This window comes from Pyrenophora tritici-repentis, chromosome 5 (assembly GCF_003171515.1).
Source record: "Pyrenophora tritici-repentis strain M4 chromosome 5, whole genome shotgun sequence".
NCBI classification, from domain to species: domain Eukaryota; kingdom Fungi; phylum Ascomycota; class Dothideomycetes; order Pleosporales; family Pleosporaceae; genus Pyrenophora; species Pyrenophora tritici-repentis.
In genome coordinates, this window is record NC_089394.1 from 970,686 (window position 1) to 992,239 (window position 21,554).

Consider the following 21,554-nt stretch of genomic DNA (forward strand, 5'->3'; position numbering starts at 1 on the left):
TGTATGGTGTTGCTCCACTACGGCATACTCATCCGCTCCAAGAAGATTCAAGACTCAATCCGGATGTGTGTTGACAAGTTGACATGCGCAATACCGGCATAATCCATGCTGTCCTACTCTCTGCTGCCACGGACTTGGGTTGGTACCCCGCTATGAATGGTAGGCCGCGCTGCGGTGACACTGGGCGTTCTCGTTGATGTCAACGCGCCTCTGGATGAGGCGGGACGTTGCCCCTCACAACCGACTCTGCGTTTCTCTCCAAATAGTCTGGGGGCGCGACCACTATGACCACCCAGCCGCTCGCACCCCGATCGACGCTCGATCCCAACATTGCATCACATCCTACAGTGTGTGCTTTACTTCAAGAATTGCAGGAACTGCATATTGCACTTTGTTTCTGCATTCAGCAACAGCGCTTTTGGCGTGATTACCCTCGTTTGCACGCGATCTCCGGCTGACTGCGACATCGTGCATTCCTCGCTTCCCCACGGCTATCCACTGGCACGACGGGACTACTTCATTGCACCGAAAGATTCGAGCACACGTTTCCAACGCCCCACTGCTAGCGGCAACTTTGCATGCGCCTTTGAACATCCATCGATCTCGCTGGCGGGCCTGCAGACACCATGGACACGAGCTACCTAGCCCAGCAGGTCACCACCATCATTGGCCAGCTGCACGGCCTTTTCGACGACATTGGTGTTCCCAGCCATGAGCGAGACTCTCGCGAGGCAGAGGTGCGTCTAGACAGTGTATACGTCTTTGCGACTGCTAACAATATGTAGCTCTTCTCTGCGCTTTCCGAAACACTTCACAACCAGCTGCGACAGGTCACCAACGAGAAGCATGAGATGACAGAAGAGGCACATCGCCTGCTCAAGACTATCCGGCAAATGGAGGCCTCGCTCGACGACAACAAGCCCAACCCAAACTACGAGGATCCCGACGACGACGACATCACCTTCCCGCTGACGCGCTGTTTACAGGGGCTGAAGGAGCGATACAACACCATCAGCAAGCGACACCAGGAGCGCTTCGAGCAGGTGCGCAAACTCGCCGAAGCCCTGGAGTCATATGCATCGCATCTAGAGGCCTCCTTTGTGCAGATCAAGCTCCCGCCGACAGAACCCAATGCTACCGTCTCACCTTCCTTCGACATCTCGCCCTCCTACGTCAACAAGCTGGATAACGAGTTCACACGCGTATACGAAGAGTACACCAGACGAATCAACACGGTCAAGGTTCTATGTCAGGAAATCATACAACTCTGGGCCGAACTTGGTACTCCACAGGCGCAAACCGACAGCGCAATCGTGCAATGCCACCGTGACGCGCCGGAGCAACTGGGTCTACATAAGGACGATCTTGCGCAACTCAAGGCGAAAAAGGAACGGTTAGTCGAGGAGAAGCGAAGCCGGGAACGACGACTAGGCCAATTGCGCACTACCATCGAGGAGCTCTGGGATCGCCTAGGTGTCGAGGAGCGGGAGCGCAAGCAGTTCCTTACGAGCAACCGCGGGTGTGGCCTGCGCACCATCAACGAGTATGAAGACGAATTGGCCAGGCTGAACGAACTAAAACGCCAAAACCTACATTTGTTTGTCGAAGAGGCGCGATGCAAACTCCAGGAGCTTTGGGATGCTCTCTACTTTTCCGAGGAGGAGATGCTCGACTTTACACCCGCCTTTTCAGATGTTTGCAGTGACGCCCTACTATCCGCACACGAGTCCGAGATTGCGCGCCTCGAAGCACTAAAGGAGCAGCGACTACCCATCCTCCAAAAGATCGACCGACACCGCGAGCTGATCAAGGAACGCGATGACCTCCAGCAGTCCAGTCAAGATGCAACACGCCTCATGGCACGCGGCAACAAGGGCGAGAGGCGCGACCCAGGCAAGCTCCTGCGCGAGGAGAAGATGCGCAAGCGCATCGCAAAGGAGCTGCCCAAGGTTGAGGCTGTAAGTACACAATATCCCTCTACCAGAAGCAGGACTAACAGCATGGCAGGAATTGAAGGACACTCTCGAGAACTGGGAAGACGAGTATGGCCGCCCCTTCCTTGTCCATGGCAATCGATACCTCGACGAACTGTATGCCGCCGCCGCTGCTGCAAAGGCCGCTCCACCTCGCGCAAAGACTCCCTCAAATACGGGCATGCCTTCAAAGCCAGCGACGGTATCCAGATCGACGGCCCCCAGTCGCGCTGGGACAGTTCGTGGACCACCCCCAACCCGATCAAAGACTCCCTTATCAAACTTCGGCGCAAGCGTCTCCCGTCATACCTTATCCAGCTCTGTTTCGTCAGGTATTTCTTCAAACTTTGGTGCTTCTGTTTCGGCATCAGGTCCGAAGAGTCCTTCGAAAATCCCTTCTCGTGCGACACTCAAGAGTGCACCTCTGGGCGACAACCCATCTGAACGTCGACCGGCGCTTTCCAGAGAAGACTCAACGACACTCCGGAAGATGGCGCCGCCAATGGCACCTCCTCCACGCATGAAGGACCTCTTTGTGCCACCAGAACCATCTACAATGGAGACACCGATGAACCGATTTGCTTTCAACCGTGGAGAGCGCAGCGAGAGCATTGTACGTAACGTACCGCCAGAGGACCCCTACGACGACGGTCCTTCTTACATGGGACATCACAACACGATGCGTGGTGCCTATACGCCAACGTACCCTCCACCATCGCTATCTTCCGCAAGCAGTAGACAGATCTCACAAACCTCGTCGAACGGGACGGCTGCTACGGGTGTCACGATGCAGTCAGGGTCGGAGAACTGGGAGACGTTCAGTGAACGATCAGACGAGCCTCCCGAGGAGGAAATCGACTTCCACCATTACCGACGGCAGATGAAGCGCTATACACCAGAAGGCGGCCATATAGCTAGCCCACGTGGCGTACAAGGCAAGAAGATCCGCAGCATACGCAGCGTCGACGGCGAAGCTCTAACGGAGCAGGACGGTCGCATGGTACGGGTCAAGGAAGGCTCAGACGCGGGCTGGACGGATGATGGCGACGGGTATTGAAGGGGTCATGCTTGTTGCAGTCCATTTGGACCCTTCTTTGATCGACTTGACCAACGACGGCATGGTATAACGGCAGACGACACTTTTACCGCTACGGCCGATCAAATTCGGTTATTGTTTTTTCATGCTGATTTCGGGCAGCCTGGCGTATTGGTTGCAGAAAATTTTCACTTTGGCTAATCCTTCGTTTCACAAGATGGGGAGAATCGCCACGTATGGGAGGCTGGCAGGGTGTTGCTGTACGTCACTTATTGCGGTTGCGTCTTCGACCCTGCCGCTGTCGGTTCGGGAGGGGAGGCGGGTCCTGGCTCTTCATTTTTCTTCACATTACTTGGTTTTCAAAGCGGCGGTATTGCGGAGCTACGGCGTTGTTGGCGTGGGCCGACACTGGATGAGGCGCGATATGCGCTATGCCTTATATTTTTTTGTGCACTTGAAGGTTGGGTGCGGGTGAAGCGAGGTGAAGTGCATACAAATGTCTCTCGATTGGTAGACGTAAGATTGAGTGTGAGTGAGTGTGAGCTCGAGAGAGGAGACGTGTACTATTACCATTGAACAGAATGAAGCAACATTTCAAGTTAAGCTGCAGCACCCGGGTGATTGACACACGTGCATGGTGACTTGACTGAAGGAAGATTGGGCTCGGTGAAGTCGATGCAGGGGCGCCTCAGATTAATTGAGTAACTGCGGCGGAGAGCTCCCTTGGTGGTTCCACGAGAAGCCGTACTCGTGTTCCTTCCTCTTTCGCACAAGAGATCCCTTAACCTCAATTGAGCAGGTGCGAACGCTGTGACTGTGCTCCATTATGCACGACCGTTGAGCCTCATTCCCTAGCATGGCCGACACGTGCTCTCCTGACGTCCCCTTTCAAGTTTTCCCCTTGCCAATGACGTCGAAATGGGGAAAAAACCAGGCGTTGTCGAGTCTAAATAAACTTCGCTCCACGTTTTATTTTTCAGCGAGGGCGGGCATGCACCCCACAAGCCCCAGAGGGCCATGATGCGAAGTTAGCGCGCTGGCGGCCGGCGGATGCAAGGCAGAAGTTACGTGCATGAAGCGAGATACGATAGATAAGGATGTGGGATTTGACAGGCCCAACCATGACCGGAAGGTTGCCAGGCTTATGGCACACACACACACACACACACATGCAGCCACGTACAGGTGTCATCCAGGCATGGTAGATGCGCGCGCGCACGCCGGTGCCCGTACTGGTATGACTCTTAGTTATTGGCAACCTCAACCAAGCGCCTGTTTGCGCCAGCAACGGTCACGATAACGGCGGCGACGCGAGCTCAGATGACGGGGTGTGACCCAGCCTCAAGCCCTCATGTGACGAGAAGCGCGAGTCTTCCAGAAGGCAGAGGCGTGGGGCGGGCAGGGCTGAGAATCGTGGAGGTGGCGGCCAAGCCAATCAGGGGCGGGCTGGGGGCGATCATCAAAAAAAGAGTGGCGCATATGCGGGACCGACCGGGGCGGAAGGTGCGGCGTGCTGTGCACCGGGTGTGATCAGCAAGGTGTAGGCGTTGACGGTGCAGGAGGACGCGCATTCGTCTTCTCAGCCGCGATTATCTCGTCTTAGTCTTGCTTGTGCATGCACCGCGGCCTGGCGGAAGCCTGGTCGTGTGCTTTGGTGTCCGATAGGAGCCTCCCACGCGACTTTGCCCTTATTACCTATCGCTCACCCGATAACCCTTGAAACCCAACAACGCCGTCATACGTCCTTATCACCGCCGAGGTTGTGCCTCCGTCTCCATCATCATCCTCGACATCTATCACTATTTACTACTGCCATTCTGATTCTTCCTTTTTCTCTGCGTCCTACGGCATCTCTACCTTTCAGATCTATATATTACTGCCGACCCAGTGCGTCGGTCACTTTCGGCACACGTCATCCCTGTAGTCTGATGTCGCTCGCGAGCTGCCCTTGCAGGACCATCCAATCGCCAGACAGCAATAACGTAAAGAAATCCGGCCCTCGCACGTCACATCCAGCCTAGCCAACAGTCCAAAGACCCAGCCGTTCCTGGAAAGTCCGACGTGTTAGTCACGGGGGAAACGCCTTCAGGGCCCAATTTCACCAGCATCATGTACTCGCCAAGGTCCTTCCCTTATCTGCAACCCTCTCCGCCATCATCGCACACTACTAGATCAAAGTCCGAGAAGATGGGCACGCGAACGCGATCGAGTCCGTCTCCGCGAAGTTCTAGGCCGGTTACTGTGGACACAGACACGCAATTTATGAATAACGACATCCCAAGTCTCCAACACAAAGCGGGTCAATCTCCTGTTACCATGACCAAACCCGTTGGCATTCCGCCTCGCTCGCCCATGAAGTCAGCATCATCGACACAGACCGTGAGAATGAGAGGCCAGAGTAGAAGTCAGTCTATGCGTTCGGCGCCGAGTCACGATGCAAAGGCGCTGCCGCCTGCCGTTGCTGCCTTGCTCGCCGTCACCGCCATCCCCAAGATGCCCGCCCGCCGAAGACCGCGCTCTACAATGGACAGGAGGATATCAATGGACGAGTTGATACAGGAGTGGAAGCAGGACGACTCGGACACTCCACCCTCGCTCGTGGGCTCGCCTATGGATCTACTGCTTGGTCGCGTCGACGAGTCAGACGACGAGTACAGCAGCGTCATGAGCATGGAACAAGAGAAGGACTCCTTCTTAACATCTAGATCCATCTCAAGCGACTCCATATCTACTATGCCGCCCTCGCTGGACTACGATGGCCCATCATACGCATCCCATTGGGACAACCTCAGCACGCCCGACTCGATTGGCCGGAAATCCCTACCAGAGCGCCGCGAGAAGATTGTCTCATCTCCTCCAAAAGAAGACTGTATCCTCGACCATCCGTTGCTTCATTTTGGGCCTGATGAATGCGATGACATCATCATTCCAGACATCAGCGATGAGGTTGCTCCCGCCCCTTCCAACGAGCGATTCCGATCATTCAAGTCCAATTTGACGGCTTCGCTCCAAGCACTCAAATCTGCAGCCAGGTCATTTTCAAACTTCACGGCACCCAGTGTTCCGCCGGATGACTTCCTCACGCGATCATTGTTGTCACCCAGGTTCACAAGCGAGATGCGACCGAAACACCTGGAAGGACTACCATCACCCGAATTGCGACGATACCTCAACCCGCAGCCTTCACCCATCTCACCTACTGAGCTCTCCATGCAGCTCCACGACGCCCTCTCACTTGACATCGACGCCGATCCTAACGCGCCCATGATCCAAATGCAGACGTACGAACGCCGAGGCCGATCGCAAAAGTCCCGACGAAATCGCACCGCAGATCCGTTTTCCGAGGCAGGAAGAGTCCTTGCTGGCGACGAGCCCACCGTCCGGCAACGCGAGCCGCGCGAGAACAGCGACTTCCTACGAGTCATTGTGCTCGAGATGAACATGCGACGTGTTGGCAAGCTCGACGCAAAGGCCGTTGGCAAGGCACGCATCTGGTTACCGCCAAGAAAATCAGGGTCTAGCAAAGCACCCACACACCATGACGCAAGCCGTGTGCCCGCTCGTTGGACTCCAATCGTTGCGGGATGAAGACGCTAGTTTTGCTTGCAATTTTCGTCAGGGTTGCAGCACACACACGTGTTCGTTCCCATAAGAGTTGGGCACGCACGCAGGACCGGTACATTACTTACTCGTCGACATCTGCCAGCCAGGCGAAGCGAGAAATGCACGTTGTAAGGCGGTCTCCACACACGCAAGATGAAGGTTTTGGAGCTTCCGTCATTGGGCAGCACCGATTGAGCCCTGAAGGCGATCGCGGACTCCGTTTCTCCGTGGATCGCATGACCTGCTATGGTTTGGCGCGGCGGATGGAGTGTGGAGACGCCTTCGTTTGGGATAACAGGATTGCTGGTCTCGGCATAAGCTTCACGCGACCGTTCTGCTGGGATCTGGCACCTTTGGACTCCACACCACATATTATTCCGATTGCCGTGTACGTCATAAGGAGAATAAAAGAGGTGGATTGCGCGTATGGTGGTTGATCAATCTGTCTTGATCTTTTGGCCGTCGGCCGCTCGTATACATCACGGGGTTTTACTGGAGCCAACACGAACAACAAACTAAGCGCATGCGCCACACCACGACCAACAAACTTCCGGTGAATACATCCCCCCGCCTGTGTTCCTGAAATGCATGGGTTTCGACATGGGGCACCCCCCTTTGACGATACCAGCACAGAGAAACTGCCCGACTTTTTTGCAGGTTGCCGAGGGACCCGCCTCCAAAATACCGGGTCTCGCCGATACCGTTGCCGGTTGCGGCGCGCAAGCAGTGGGGGTCTCGCAAAATAGCCATCCAGTCCAGCCCCGTTACACGTTTGTGTCGAAGCAAGAAAATTCTGGTTAAATGAAACTCAGTGGAGCAAAGAAGAAAAAAGATGAAGGAAATGCACGGGGTTGGTTGCGGCTACATCTATCCTATCCCGAAGATCTACGAGATTCCCCCGAGACGCACGCATCTCCAAGACACGTGTTTTGCCGTTTTAGCACTCCTCTGCATATTTTAGCGACCCTCCAACAACCTGAGTTGGAGTTACACTACTTAGATTGACGTGTTTCAATTTTTGCATTTCTGCATGCGCACTCATTGCGCCAGACAGGGATGAGGGGGGGATGTGGTTCGTTACCTAGATTATTTGGAAAACGGTCAAGTGCTGACCGCATCTTCTTGGTTGATTGTTTTCATTTTGCCCGTTTAAGCGAAGAGCAAGTTTTTTTTCTTCCTCTTGCTTGCACTTACACCTTATTCGCCTAGCGAAGTTTTCTTTCTCCTTGGTTTTCTCTTTGAGTCACATTGCATAGTATAGCGGTGAAGGGACCTGAGTTGGGCTTGCATTTTCATACCGGAAGATGGGGTTAGGCGTGAGCCAAGGCTGGGTTACGGGATGGGGCGGAACGGAATGGGATGGGATCATCTACACATCTATACACACATGTACAGTCATATATACATGTACGATACAATCTACAAAAACAATCTACAAGCATCTTAAAATACCTAGGTTTTGTGTCGCGAACTGTGTGGTTAGTGCACCCAACTGAAATTGACACAAGATTACACCAAATTTCACGACGAGTATACCGTGTTAATGCTCGACTGTATCAATATGTTATGCATGCCTCCCGTGCACTGAATGTCACTGCTTGAATGTCACTGCCAAGTTCACGGCCACCGTGACAGAATGTAGCAGATTGATTTTTTATGTAAAGTTTCTGTGGGCTGAAATAGAGAATGAAAGCTATAGATAGAGATCGCTATACGGGCTGACACCCTCCATGTCACATGTGAGATGCGGTAAAAGACGAGTTTTTATTAGAGCTCGGGCTAACAGATCAGTGATTATCTTCTCCCGTCGCAGCTTAATCCAACTGTTGGTCCAAAAAGCACACGTCTACCTTCGTAAAAACAGAAGAAGAAGAAATCGGTTGAGAAATGTCTCTAACAGGCATCTACATGTAGCTATGACAAACGCATACCACAATAAACAATACTATCTACCCGCCTGACTCACTACGTTGGTAGTAGGTGCACACGTGCCCTTGCGAAGTGCACATGTGTGGTAGGCATTTCAGTTCCGATCGGAACAGCGGATAATTCGGAACTACCGCAAGATTCAGGTGCATGAACATTTACCCCTTCCTAGTCGACAGTATAATCAAAATCAAACATTTGTAAGCATTGAAGTGAGAGAGGCTTGAGGCGTGGGTGCGGTGTCAAATTTGAGATGTGGAAGAGATGGATTGACTGGTGAATTCTACCGAAGTACACCGAAAGGCCAAGGACACATCTACGTCCGTTATACACCCTAGATGCATTCTATGTTGTACTCAGGAAAGCTCGTTCCCGGAGAAGAGACTAGAGCAATTCGAGAGGCACTCGTTCTCGATAACCATCACGATCTCTATAGCCCTCTGCATCAAGTCCGCATTTCGGCTCACAAAAGCATTCGAAGTCTCTAAAGTACAAGTTAGTAAGAAAAGCTACTAGTAATCGCCACTCGTATAAGCGATGTACTTACTCATACTCTGGTGGAAAATTAACAAAATTTACAGGAAACTGCACTGGAGTAGCGCATGCTGTTTGATCATAGAAGCGCTGTCGAGTACTGAGTTGGCCACCATGAGAGCGCGGTTCAGAAAAGATCTTGTCATAGCATTCGTGTGCACGCGGTCCCACGTGGCCGGAGATGGTGACCTTGTTGATACATCTCAAGTTGCTGTAACCCAGCACCAAGATGCTGTGGACGACAGCCTTCTGGCAAGCTAGATCGTACGATTGGTGGGCATCACCAAAGGGATCCCAAGATTCGACGTATCCGTCTTCCACATGGACGGATTATTCCAGGCGCTGGAATTGCATATCCAGGTGTTCCAGAGTATCGATGCTGCAGAGCCGGTCTAGAAGGCACCTCCACAATTCCGGGTCAGCTGGCGTGATGACTCTGCCTCCGCTGCGCCAACCGATAAATTTATAATAATCGTAGTTGGTGAAGCTTACGGAAACATGCTGCAATACCTTTGCATCGAAGGCTTTGAAAGATGGTATGGCTGTTGTGGTGGTGTACTTGTGCAAATATCAGACAATGTCCGTCATGTCGTCCAATTCGTTGAACCGCTTGGTAGTTTTGTGGAATATGATGACCTGGGTATTCTTACGCATTGCCTTGCTGACAAGAAGAAGGTTTCTTGCCGTGACTTCTTTTTGTTTTGTCGGACCAAGACCCGGATGAACGGTTTCGGGGTGTTTATCCAGGTGTTTTGAATTATATCCATGCTTCATTGGCGACTGGGACGGCGCTGCAAATTCGATAGGATACACTCCCTTGGACAAGCCATTGTACCGGTTCAACCTATCGCTCAGCTCCTGGTACGTCTCTGGTTCCCGATGCTCGACATGGCTCGATGCTACGAGTCGCTGTCTGTGAGATGGAGTCAGAAGCGGCCAGATATCCTTTGACCCTAATACCAATCTTATAACCATATATCGCAGCTCTAGAGGCAGATCTAAGAAACGAAAAGGTATCCCAGTACTCTCATAGTACACGTGTAGCTCTTCTTGCCTAGCCTCGTATCCGCCATAGCGGTTTCTGACCCATTTTCTGAAAGGTGTCCAGAATGCGTTTTCCATCCAAAAAGTATCCATAGAATCGCTGTCGATGATCCGGTGTTCGACGATCTCCAGCTCCTCTTCAGCGCCTATCGGGCTCTGTTGGATCCAACACTCATGCCTAACATTGCACATTGGGGGTATAATTCTATACAGCTCGTGCTTCCGATCCGGACTTTCTCGCCGATGCTTCTTGTTCCAGGCGACGACGTACTTCTGAAACTTCGCCGCAAGAGTTGGGCTTCTACTACATTCTTCGTCGATAATGCTTCGCAGTAGGAACAGCTTAGGGTCCTGTGACTATCAACATATGATCGAAGAAGACGATACCTGGTTATACATACCGGCCGTGATCATTGGACATTGCGATACACTGCATCTTGATCGATTTCATACTTCCAAATGGCCGTACAGACAATCTCGTCGAAAATTTTCGCGTCCTTTCGGATGCATGTCTTCTTAAGCATTACCCAAAGTTGATCTATAGAAGGGTCTGTATCGACAGGGTCAACATGACACCAATTTACTGAACAACTACATTGCTCATCTGAGTCGTCCACATCCGATCCTGGTGAAGCGGAAGAGAATGGTTCTGGAGGGTCTGCCATTAGAAAGCAGAGATTCAACTTTGAGTACCCACGATGCGTGTGTTTTGCTGGGTGCGCTGGGGAGATATCCAATGTTGCAGTCACCAGTTTGACGGCTTACTAGCGATATAACACATCGCTAGAGCTGAAGTCTCAGCCGCCAGAGGCAACGTGCCTATCATTCGCATCACACTTCGCAAATCCCGTCCATACATACACCCTCTAACATCTAGGCTGATGCCCGGCACTCCTCCTTCATAAGGCCGGAGAAACAGCCTTAGACTTCAGGGGCTTGTCACTGTACTAGAGTGTTCTGTTCTCGATCGGTAGTTAGATGTTCATCGCCGTCATCCGACGCCACACCCGGCCTGAAATACCGGTCTCGCCGGCCAGTGCAAAGCGGGGCTTCCCAAAGACTTCCGTGTTAATACACATCTGCAATTGTATGGAACGGGAAAATTCTAAGTTTGAGGTTGAAAGGGAAAAACAACTCTCATCCAAGGCGGAGGGGGAGAGCTAGGGCTGGTTCGGAAGGTCCATGAGATTTCCCCGAGACAAACAAGGAACTATGTGCATAGCTGTAGACGCGTTCCCATTTGGCATCTGTACATATGCAACAAGGGTATCAAACATAAACTTCCAAGTGCTGGCCGCATTCTATTAGCAGACTTCTTCAATTTCACAGAATAGACCTAGTAGTAGTAGTCACAGCTTGGCAGGGTTACTAATAACCCAACAAGACTACTTAACAACTCCGTGAACAGTCTAATATATGGCGCGCACTTCTAAATGTAGTTATTACAGCGGAAGAGACATGGTAGAAGTTTAGACGTATGGAATGTAGCCCTAAAACATCGCAGTACTGGCGTTGCGTTGCGTTGCAGTAAGCAAATAAAATGGGCTCTATCGCGGAGCAAAGCAAAAAAGATGGCAAAAAAGATGTTATGACCTAACCAGGGGTCGCTATTCAGTGTTAGTGGACGTTCGAACAATCAGCTCTTAGAGTGATTACAACTTACAACCTGGAATCTCTTGATTTCCGAATTGGGTCGTAGTCAAGCGCCTTGCCATTGGGCCATTAGGCCAGTTGATTTACTGGTTTGATGGAATAAATACCACGCGCAAGATATATAACCTATTAGCACAAAACGTGGGCGGGATGGGTGCGAAAATTCGTTTGTGCAGCTAGGGAAGGTGGGGTGGGGTTTGGTTGCTGCAAGTGGGGCGGGGCAGGACAATGGAAGGGAAATGCGGCAAACGTAAGCCTCGTTTTACGCGTCACGGGTACACGGGTTGTTTAGTCTATAGTGGATAGGGCAAGGCGTGGGTTTGTAGTGTGTACTTGGTATACATGAGACTACCTATATATTGCTAGTCAAGTCCAAGAAATATGGTAGACTATCTTCCATTGACGCCGCGCTTGAAAGCTATGCAGGACAAGAGAAAAAGAAAGATGCACCAAATGCGCGCCTGTAATGCTGCTGCAGCGTCGAATTTTGACCAAAAGATTGTTACACGCATTTTGCTCACGCGTAGCTTGCCCATCCCATATACAGCACCGCAAGGTTGCGCTCATCAGTAGCTTGCTGAATGAGCTCGTTGACAGTCGCTTTGGTACTAAGCGTCTTGCTCAACTTCTTCTCCACGACGCTAAGGGCTCTCCCCGCCTCACCAGCCTGATCCTCCTTCTCCTTCCTCTTGTTACTCTCCTGCACAACGCCTGTGACTTCTTCAACGGTCGTCTGCCCCGACGGGGCTGGGGTAGCACTAGGCGCAACAGTTGTTGAGCGTGCCGTGCCGTTTGCACCAGTCTCCTGATTGGCTTCCTGCATGCGTTTCGCTTTTGTAGGCGTAACGCTCCAGTTGACAAGTGGGTCGTAGCGCAGGACGTTGAGAAGTGTCATGATGGACTCCCTCTCTTCGCGTAGCGTGTCCATTGTAAACTCGCAGCACCGTCGGAATACACCTTCCGTTTTCGTGTAGCCCATTCCGTCCACCAGGTCACGCGTTAGTCGGAACGGCACGACTTCCGGTACTGGCAAGACGCGACCAGCCTCGAAACTCACGCCAAGATCGATGTGGACGACTTCTCCGGATTTCTCGTCGAGAAGGATGTTGTGACAATGTCGGTCACCGAGGCCCAGGACGTGGCCTAGAATGGAAATGGCCGCTGTGGAGCGTGTGTACGCGAGGCGGCGCTCGAACCATTCATCTGGATCTTCGAAACGCTCGAGAAGGAAGTAGCGCATCACAGGGTGGAAGTTGTCCGCAATCTTCTGCCACACCTTGACGCGCGTAGTGAGCGAATCCTGCTGGCATGCGCCAATCTCCTTGCGACACCTGTCCGGTTTGTAGTCGTTGGGATAGTATTTTTCGTGTGCCGGCATGACCCAAAGATGCAGCGGAACAGTATTTTGGACAAACTCCATTAGGCCTGAGCGAGTCGAGAGCGGCAGAACTTTGTAGGTGCGGATGCCGAGGTTGCGTATGCGCGTTGCGGTATGGTTCTTCAGTAGACGTGAGACTTGATCGAAAACTTGCTCCATGATCGCATCTTGACGAAGGTCGTCATTCCCGGATTTGAACAGTTGCTTGTACGGTTTGCCATCAGTGCCCTTGGCAGTAATGACCTTTGGCGCACTGAGACCATTTGCGATGCTCATGGTTGATCTGAAACCTGCAATTCTTGGGAGATCACTGTAGTTCATGTTCGGCCTGACCTCGATCTGGAGCGTAGCGGGGGGTACGTTGAGCTTCGGAACCTTGTTTACCAAGTCCTTTGACTCTTTGTATCTATCGAGCTGTAGTTCACGGCCTTGTTGAGTACTCTCCTTCTCACTCTTGAACATAGCAAGGTGGTGATAGATCTCATTGGACTGGTAGATGGAGCTCCAGTACGAACGTGCTCTCTTATCGCTACTGAGCGCATTCGCGAGGCCAGCCGCAGCTTTCTGACGAGATTTTGCAGACTCGTCTTTGGCTCGAACGACATCTTCCCTAGTGATAGCGCCGACTTTCATCTGTATCGCGAAGATCTGATGCATACCATGGTATGGATGCTCGACACAGATGCGGAAGACGAGCTCCATCAGCAGATGCTGAAAATCATTCTCATCCGCTTGTAGTCGAGACGAGAGCTGGTTCATGAGCAAAGCAAACTTTCCGCTCGGAACATCCTTGAGGTATGCTTTGACGGCCTGGTTCGCCAGCGTAGTGTCGGAGTACTCCAACCATAAAGAGAATACACGAAGCGCATCGTGATTGTACTCATCACTAGCGGAAAGCGAAAGAAGATAGTTCTCCAGACATTGCCGCAGAAATTGTTCACGACCCTTGCGCATCCTCTCGTACTCTGCGTTGTCTAGATCGTACCATGTCTTTGCCCGACGGGCATTTCGATGGTATGTCTCCCGCATCCCCTTGCTTTTGTCGGTCTTGGACAGCTTCGTGAAATCGTGATATTCCTGCAACTTCCTGTCCATGACAGTCTTGATGCGATCCATGTCTTCGGCCGCCTCAGGACTCTGGAGTTGCTTGTCGCAAAACAGCGCAAACTCGTGGAAAACTTGGCCTGGACCGGAGCCCTGATGCTGGCCTTTGAGCTCAAGGATTGCTGGTTCGAGATAATCCTTCATGATTGTGTCAGGCTTGGCAAGGCGGGCTTCGGCAAGATGATGACCCTGCTGTGATCAGTAATGTCCCACATGGTCATCTTATGTGCTTACCAGTCTAGCGAGCAGCACCGGCAAGCTCAAATCGGCATTCTGTGAATCAAAGTCTGCATGATCGATGAGGTGCTGACGCATTCGAATGGAGATTTCGGTCTCGCCCTGTTCCCAAAGCACATTCGCTACCTCGTGCTGAGCTGTAGCCTCGATATCCAGGCCTATAGCCTTGCATTCTGGCACAATATCGGAAAGATAGGTTACACTAGCGAGAGACTCCTGAAGCGCGCCATGTTTCCTACAGACACTAGAGGATGACACCAAGGCTTCAGCCTCCATGCCTCGTATTGTCGCGGTCCTTGTATGTAACGAGTCTACAAGTGCGACGTTTGAACCGAGTACGTTAAACAAGGTTTCACGACAAGATAGGAGCTGGCGCACGTCGTTGAATCTAATAGAGGTAAGTAACTGACTTTTGTATGTGGCTGGGTGACTCTTACTCTCCAGCCCGCATCCACTTCTCCCGAGCTTTCATGCGATCCCAGATGTCTAGTAGATGTTCGGAGCGCTCGGCTTTAATAATATCATCCGCTTCTGTCAGGGCTCCCAAGGTCCGCAAACGAACCTTTGCCGGCACTGATGAGTTGTCCTTTCCAGAAAGGAAGTTCATTGTCGTCCGGAGCTGACGATCTAGGTTTTCTTGTGCCTCTGCTGCACTCTTCGCAAAATGCAATCCCTGGAATGCTTTGAATAATGTGCTTGCTTCGGTATGGCTTACTTCCGGGGCTTTGATGTCCCATTGACCGAGCTTCCGAGCAGTATGAAGTGTGCTCTCGACGACATCGTCCCCTGCATCACGGAATTGGTCATTGGAGAGAAGCGAGTGCGTGACGCTGTTCATGTTCAACATGATGAGTGACTTCACTGTGCCGCGAGAGTCCACTGGTTCGATTTCGTTCCGTCGACGCATCTGGCTGTCAAGCCGAGCCCCACGAAAGAGCAGGCTTTTGACACCATCCCCTTCGTAATCCAGACGATCTACAACTGACAGTAGACTTGAACCTCGGTCCACACCATAGAAAGAGTCAGGCTCATCCAGATTCTTGTAAATCGATAGCTGGAGCTGCAGTGGAATCTTAGGAGGGTCAACCATCACGGAGGATCTCCTCGTACTACTCTTGACGATGGGCTGACTGGAAGAAGTTTCTGCGAACAAGAGTGCACTCCTGTGCATACCGCATATATCGGCAGCTTGAGCAGCTTTCATATAGTCCACCTCTAGCCACCTATCTCGCTCCACTCGAGTGGCCTCTTTTGGGACTGGCTGGCTGCGGAGGTAGAGGATAGACTGGATGAGGATGCGAACATGTGGAATGGTGTGAACGTTACAGTGGTCGAACCAGTCTGCTATAGCTTTTGAAACAACATCGTGGACTTGACGCTCTGCTTCATATTCATCAAGCAGTACAAGATGAAGGATCCAAGGCAAGAGCGTCTCCGCCATGTGATTGATACCGGTCAAGAGGTCAGGTAGCGCACCGAGTATAGGGTCTTCTACTGCGACTCGGCAAAGTGCCACAGCCAGATCTCTGATCCAGGAGGATACTGGCTTAGCCTGCGTGAGTGAAATTGCTTCATAAAGTCCGTGCGTTGTATGGTGAGAGTGCGTATCAACCCACTGTGGGGGTCTATATACGAGAGCTTTACCGATGGCCTCTGGTATGACTCGTTGCATCTCACTCAGGTATTGTGAATCTGGTTCCAGGCGAGAGATCAGGCATCGGACAGCATCCTCGGCCAGACTGACCTCGCTACGATCGTCGCTGTAAAACAGATCAATCACTTCTTCGACAATCGCTTCCCTTGAAACTTTTCCAAGCACGGATTTCGAGCTCATACTAGAGTACGACCATGGCCAAGGATTTGCCGAACTTTTCTTGACCTCTCCGTAAGCGCTATATGCTCGACCCAATACCCGCGCTGTCCATAGCAGATAGCCGTCACCGACTTTGCTTCTGCGGCTGGATTCCCAAACTAGGGGTGCAAACTCTGCGGCCTCATAGTCGGTACCAAGAACGTCATCTCGTGCAGTAGGGGCCGGATGGAAGTTCTGACATAGCAGATCTAATGCGACGTCTCGCGATGTTTTGTTCAGGAGTTTACGCCCTGATCGCACATCGTCCAATATCTCTAAGAGAAGCTTGCTTTCCTCGCTCCCTCGAACAGAGTTACCTTCGGCATTGACTTGTGAAGCAGTAGTGGTGATGAGTCTGAATGCTTTCACAACTGATGACCGTTCTGAAGTGGAAATAGCCTGAGCATGAGCTTTCAGATACTCCGTGAGCCAGGTGTGAAATCTATTGGCTGCATTCATGGTCGCCAAGTGTTGCGATTGCTGAGTTGTGCTTTCCTGAGAAGAGCCTAGGAACACCCGGAGCGAAATAAGGATTGACAACCCGATACCAGTTACGAAACTCAGATGCTGGCGAAGATACGCCGCGCCATGCTCGAAGAGATACTGCATTATCCCCACGGTGTCTTCTGCACATTGCACGTCTGTAAGAAAAGGACGCAAGGACTGTAGCGTCATTTGCAGTGGGTAGCCTTCGTGAGCTATAGGTCCAGCGAGTGCCACAATGATTCTGATCTTTCGAATCATTGATCGTGCATAAAGCGAGCCTAGTGCTGGATGAATGCGATCGAGGAGAGAACGCATCGCATAAGTGTATGTGCTCGATGACCAAAAACCCGCAGGCTTGTCGCCTGTTCGTCTACAAAGGCGCTCAAGCTGATCTGGCAAGTAAAAGGCGGAAAACGAAGGCTCAATGCCTATATTGAGACCCTGCGCAGATTGATTGATGCTCGTAATTTCCGCCAAGACTGCAGCCGCAGAATTGAAGGGGGCTTTCTTTTCTAGGGACTTGCCGACACGTTCTTCGTGATCCATGGTTTGTAATATGTGGCCCAAAACCTGAGGGAAGTGCTTTTGTATCAGACTGTAGTACTTGTCACTACCGACCATATCTTTCAGCAAGTTCCCACAGCTCGAATCTGCCTTGTTCCGTGCGGAGCCTCTGCATGTATCCCATGCTATGGTATACGCAGCAGCCTTGCCAATGTTTTTTGCCAGCACCTCTTCTGCAGAAGACTCCAGTTGGTCCGCTAAGAATTCTACTTCATCTTTACGACCAAACATGATGGCTTGGCCTACGACTTCGGCTTCTATGTCTTGTAGAAGGTCTGGAAGCGAAGTATAATCGAAAATCAAGAACGGGATGCCGCGGATCTTCTGACCTCGATCCAACCATGTGAAGATGACCTGCGGTGCAAAGAGCCTGAACAGGCTTTGTGAATCACCAAGTCCCCTTGATCGAGCGACATGAGAAATGCATCGTTGGGCATGATAAGCCGCACCTTGTATAGTTCCTGCTGTGGCAAACATGCGGTATACGCTATGGCGCAACAGCGTATGCCATTGCGATGCCAGACGCGATAGGACAAGCAATCGTACAGCGATTCCCTCACTTCCCTCATCGTCTCCAGGCAAACTGCTGTCAACATCTTGCAGGATCTTATCGTGCTCTCTGAGCACGAAGTACTCGAACATCCTCGGCAAGTGCTGTGCGATGTGATATTTGACGGTCATTTCACCTCGTGACAGTAAATCGAAAAGACTGGTTCGCACTGAAGGGACCTTGCGATTTTGCGCAAACTCAGGATGATGCTTCAGGAGACCACTTAAAAAGACCGCGATCGTCGTTTGTAAGGTTGCGGACCGCCTCACACCGCCCTTCTCCATCTCTTTGACATAGTACGCATACAGGGCCTCGACGTTGTCATAGAGATCCTGAGCCTCACGCTCAGTTGCATCTGGCACCCACACGAGCGTAGTCCCAATCAAGGCCTCTACAAACATACTATTTGCGACTTCCGATGTGTTGTATTCGCGAGCGCGGGGATCGATGAGAGCTTCACTGAATCGTTCCAGAAGATTGAGACAATCGATTCGAGATATCTTCATGCTGCTGTTCCATAGTTCGCGAAGGAATGGACGAGACCGGAGAAGGTCGTTCTCGGGGAGAGAAATTAAGTAGTTGACAAACCGGGAGGGTATCTCGTTCTGCTCTGATTCTGGGTCTTCGGCAAGACTTGAAATAAACTGCAAGTAGGCTGCGCACGACGCACGTAAAGCTGAGACGTCGTGCTCTGCTTGCACATCATGGCGAGGGACGTCAATATCGGACGCTGCTGCTCCAATCGCCATCTGTGAATTGGGCTCACCGTCCACATCCATCATGTCCTCTTCTTCCGCGTAAAATGATTGTTTGATGTCCTTGCGATCCCGTAGGGCCTTGGATAATTGTCGAGACAGTTGGTAAACCCCACTCGTCTTGTAAATGTTCGAGCTCGGCTGTGATATGGAGCTGATGCTGGGAAGACTTCGGGCACAAGCTTCGAGGACAGCATCCACCTTGTACTGTTCAGTTTGGGGCTTGGCTAGTACGGCGCTGAAGGATTCGATCAGGTTGGTGACCGACGATTTGAGTATGCGGATACGATGGTCATCAGGGTCGCTGAGGGTGGCAACGGCCGACGCAACGATGCATAGGTTGGTGATGATGCGCATCATGTCCGAAGTTATGCCTTGGAGGTTCGTTGTCGCCGTGTCTTTCCAGCGTTGCTGAGCCCTGTTGAGCTCAGACATGCAGAAATCAGTAATTCGATCACCCATTGGCGTAAGGTGATAGTCACTCGTTGCGTCGTCGACAATGCAAGCCGGCTCATCGCTTTTGACGGTGAAATCTGCTGTGACAGGGAGAAGTAACAGATATTCGGCTAAGTCTTTGTGGCGCATTATCTGAGTTCTGGCTTGCGCAACAGGCCCCAGTACCAGGAAACCTGTTGGTTTCGGTGGGTTGAAAGGTCGATCTAGACAAGCGTAGAGGATAGACAGTACATCGCGCGCGTTACAGTGATGAGCATTGGATGAAGAGTAAGTTCGTTCAGACCAGAGACCTGTGGTCATTAGCTGAACTCATGAACTAGGGTAAGGGCACGTACCTGGAGTCCATTTGCTGATGAGCCAGTTCAAGATTCTCTCAGCGGTCGAACTAAAATGTGTAGGGTTTTCTTTGATACGCTCCTGAAGGATGGTAGTGAAGAGCGATGAACTGCTCTCGGTGAGTAATGCCGGGCCACTCAATTCGATCGACAGAAGCAGCGATTGTACGGTCGTCGAAACCGATGAGAATGGAACAATTTTGAGCCTGAGAAGAACATCCATGAGGTGACATGCCGCGCGAGATACAGACGTGGAAGTGACTACCCGAGACGCGCTCTGCCACGCTGATATCCAATATAGCTGAAGTGCAGGATGAGATGCTGAGCGTTGGAGGGCAGCACTGATTCACAGTTAGTACGCGCCCCTTCGGCTACAGTGGTACTTACCCTGCCAAACCTATCATTGACCATGCCGAGTGTACTGGGTTCTCGTCGGAAATGCATGAAGTAAGCTTCTCCACCATCGTTTGAAGTACGTCCTCGTCGAAGGGACCTTCCTGGACCATGAAAGTAACCACTTGTAGAGCAGCTCGCTTGGCATTAGATCTGGGCTCTGACACATGACAGAGATATTCTGGGAAGAGCTGCGTGACGCGAATACGTTTGCTGAAGCTTTCTTCACTATCGCTACGATCATGGGCAATGGTCCGACGTCTCTCATCGAGCATGAAGGAAAAACGTGCAATAGTTGACACTGTAGACCAGAGACCCTCGTAGCGCTCATGCTCCATCTCCATGGAAAAGGCGCATGTGTTCAGCGGGTGCGTGTTCTGGTCGGCAGGTCCCAAGTGCCGAAAGCAAAGATGATCCTCTTCGAGATATTGGTGCGCTGTGGTATCCTGTCGGCGTCGGTAGTCGCTGTACATGGTCTCGACCAGAGCCTCAAGACTGGAACTAGTCGTCTCGTCGTCTGGATCAAGAAGGAGACTTGCAATGTGGGCTTCAGTATACATCAAGTTGATCATGATCTCATCTCGCAATACGGCCTCAGACCACATGGACTTCATTAGAGGGAGTAGTTCTAGCACCGTGCGTTTAGTCAAATCAAGGGACTGCAATGTAATTCGAGCCAGGACGGAATTGATAGCCGCAAATGCAGCAGCGGCGACACTGCCACGACCAGTCCTCTGTTGTAAGTAGTGCAGTAATGCTGTCAGGACGTTATCAGCCTTGTCCAGTAATGGCGCATTGGATGCCTTGACAAGATAATACAAGCAATGCACAAAGTCCTCAGCTGCGTGAGCATGCTGGAGTGAAGCTTGCCTGTTCCTGGTCACTTGCGGGCGTGGAGATGCTCTAGAAGAGGTAAAGTCGGTAGACTCTAGCGGAGTGCGAGCACGACTTGATACGCTCGTGCTCCAGCTGTTCTGCGGCTCAGCTTCAGCGGGCTCTGAACAGAGTTCGGCTAGCGACTCAATGCAAAGGTCGACTGCAGCGTCCCAGCAGTCTTTGGAGAGACGCTCAACATGAGGCTGGTATTCGAACACTGAACGGAGGGTCTTGGGGAGATCCTCAAGAAGCGGTTCAATCAGACCATTGTTCCCTGGCAATACCTCGGTTATGGTGTCTATGATGACCTCGACGGTAGAGCTTTTAATTGTTCGTACGCCCGATGCAATGACATGACGCAGAGCCGAGGCGGCGAGAGGAAGGTGCGGAGCAGGCTTGGCCTTGTGTCTGTTACGAAGGAAGTTTGCCTGCTCATCGCGCAGGCACTGGAAGAGGGTTTCGCATAACGCTAGGTAGGCCTTGTTACTGAGCGCCTCAAGACTGGGCTTTCCGCGGTTGTGCTTGAGGATGTGAACGAGGTCTTTGAGACCGCTCCCACGTTCTTTTGCTTTTGGAGATTGAATGAGGACTATGGTTCATTCTATTAGTACATTGGCAAGGGGGTACATGCAATTCCTGAAAGCGCTCACTCTTTGCATCCTGAATATTTGTCACCATATTGGCTATGCCGTTGAAGAGTAGGTGCGAGGGGACGTGAGCATGTCCCGGTGGAAGAAGCGCAAAGTACCAAGTTTTTACGCCGGCAGCATTGTCGCAGCAGCTATGCGATTGTCCTGAA

At 51.7% G+C, this 21,554-nt stretch overlaps 4 protein-coding genes across 4 annotated transcripts; 2 read left to right on the plus strand and 2 right to left on the minus strand.

Moving 5' to 3' along the window:
* Positions 1 to 626: 626 nt before the first annotated feature.
* On the plus strand, positions 627 to 3,030 carry PtrM4_103470 (MAP65-ASE1 multi-domain protein; the record flags this gene model as incomplete). Its single annotated transcript, XM_001936252.2, has 3 exons — positions 627 to 737; positions 786 to 1,958; positions 2,008 to 3,030. 3 exons carry the CDS (start codon positions 627 to 629, stop codon positions 3,028 to 3,030), a joined length of 2,307 nt encoding a protein of 768 aa, XP_001936287.2.
* A 2,295-nt stretch (positions 3,031 to 5,325) lies between these two features.
* On the plus strand, positions 5,326 to 6,597 carry PtrM4_103480 (uncharacterized protein; the record flags this gene model as incomplete). The annotated part of the gene is made up of 1 exon (XM_001936251.2): positions 5,326 to 6,597. The coding sequence occupies one exon, from the start codon at positions 5,326 to 5,328 to the stop codon at positions 6,595 to 6,597; it is 1,272 nt and encodes a 423-aa protein (XP_001936286.2).
* Positions 6,598 to 9,642: 3,045 nt separating this feature from the next.
* Positions 9,643 to 10,537, minus strand: PtrM4_103490 (uncharacterized protein; the record flags this gene model as incomplete). Its single annotated transcript, XM_066107513.1, has 2 exons — positions 9,643 to 10,467; positions 10,514 to 10,537. 2 exons carry the CDS (start codon positions 10,535 to 10,537, stop codon positions 9,643 to 9,645), a joined length of 849 nt encoding a protein of 282 aa, XP_065961962.1.
* Positions 10,538 to 12,286: 1,749 nt separating this feature from the next.
* PtrM4_103500 (TEL1, Phosphatidylinositol kinase and protein kinase PI-3 kinase family) lies at positions 12,287 to 21,433 on the minus strand (the record flags this gene model as incomplete). The annotated part of the gene is made up of 6 exons (XM_066107514.1): positions 12,287 to 14,440; positions 14,486 to 14,876; positions 14,926 to 19,441; positions 19,487 to 19,827; positions 19,874 to 21,344; positions 21,406 to 21,433. The coding sequence occupies 6 exons, from the start codon at positions 21,431 to 21,433 to the stop codon at positions 12,287 to 12,289; spliced, it is 8,901 nt and encodes a 2,966-aa protein (XP_065961963.1).
* Positions 21,434 to 21,554: the final 121 nt, after the last annotated feature.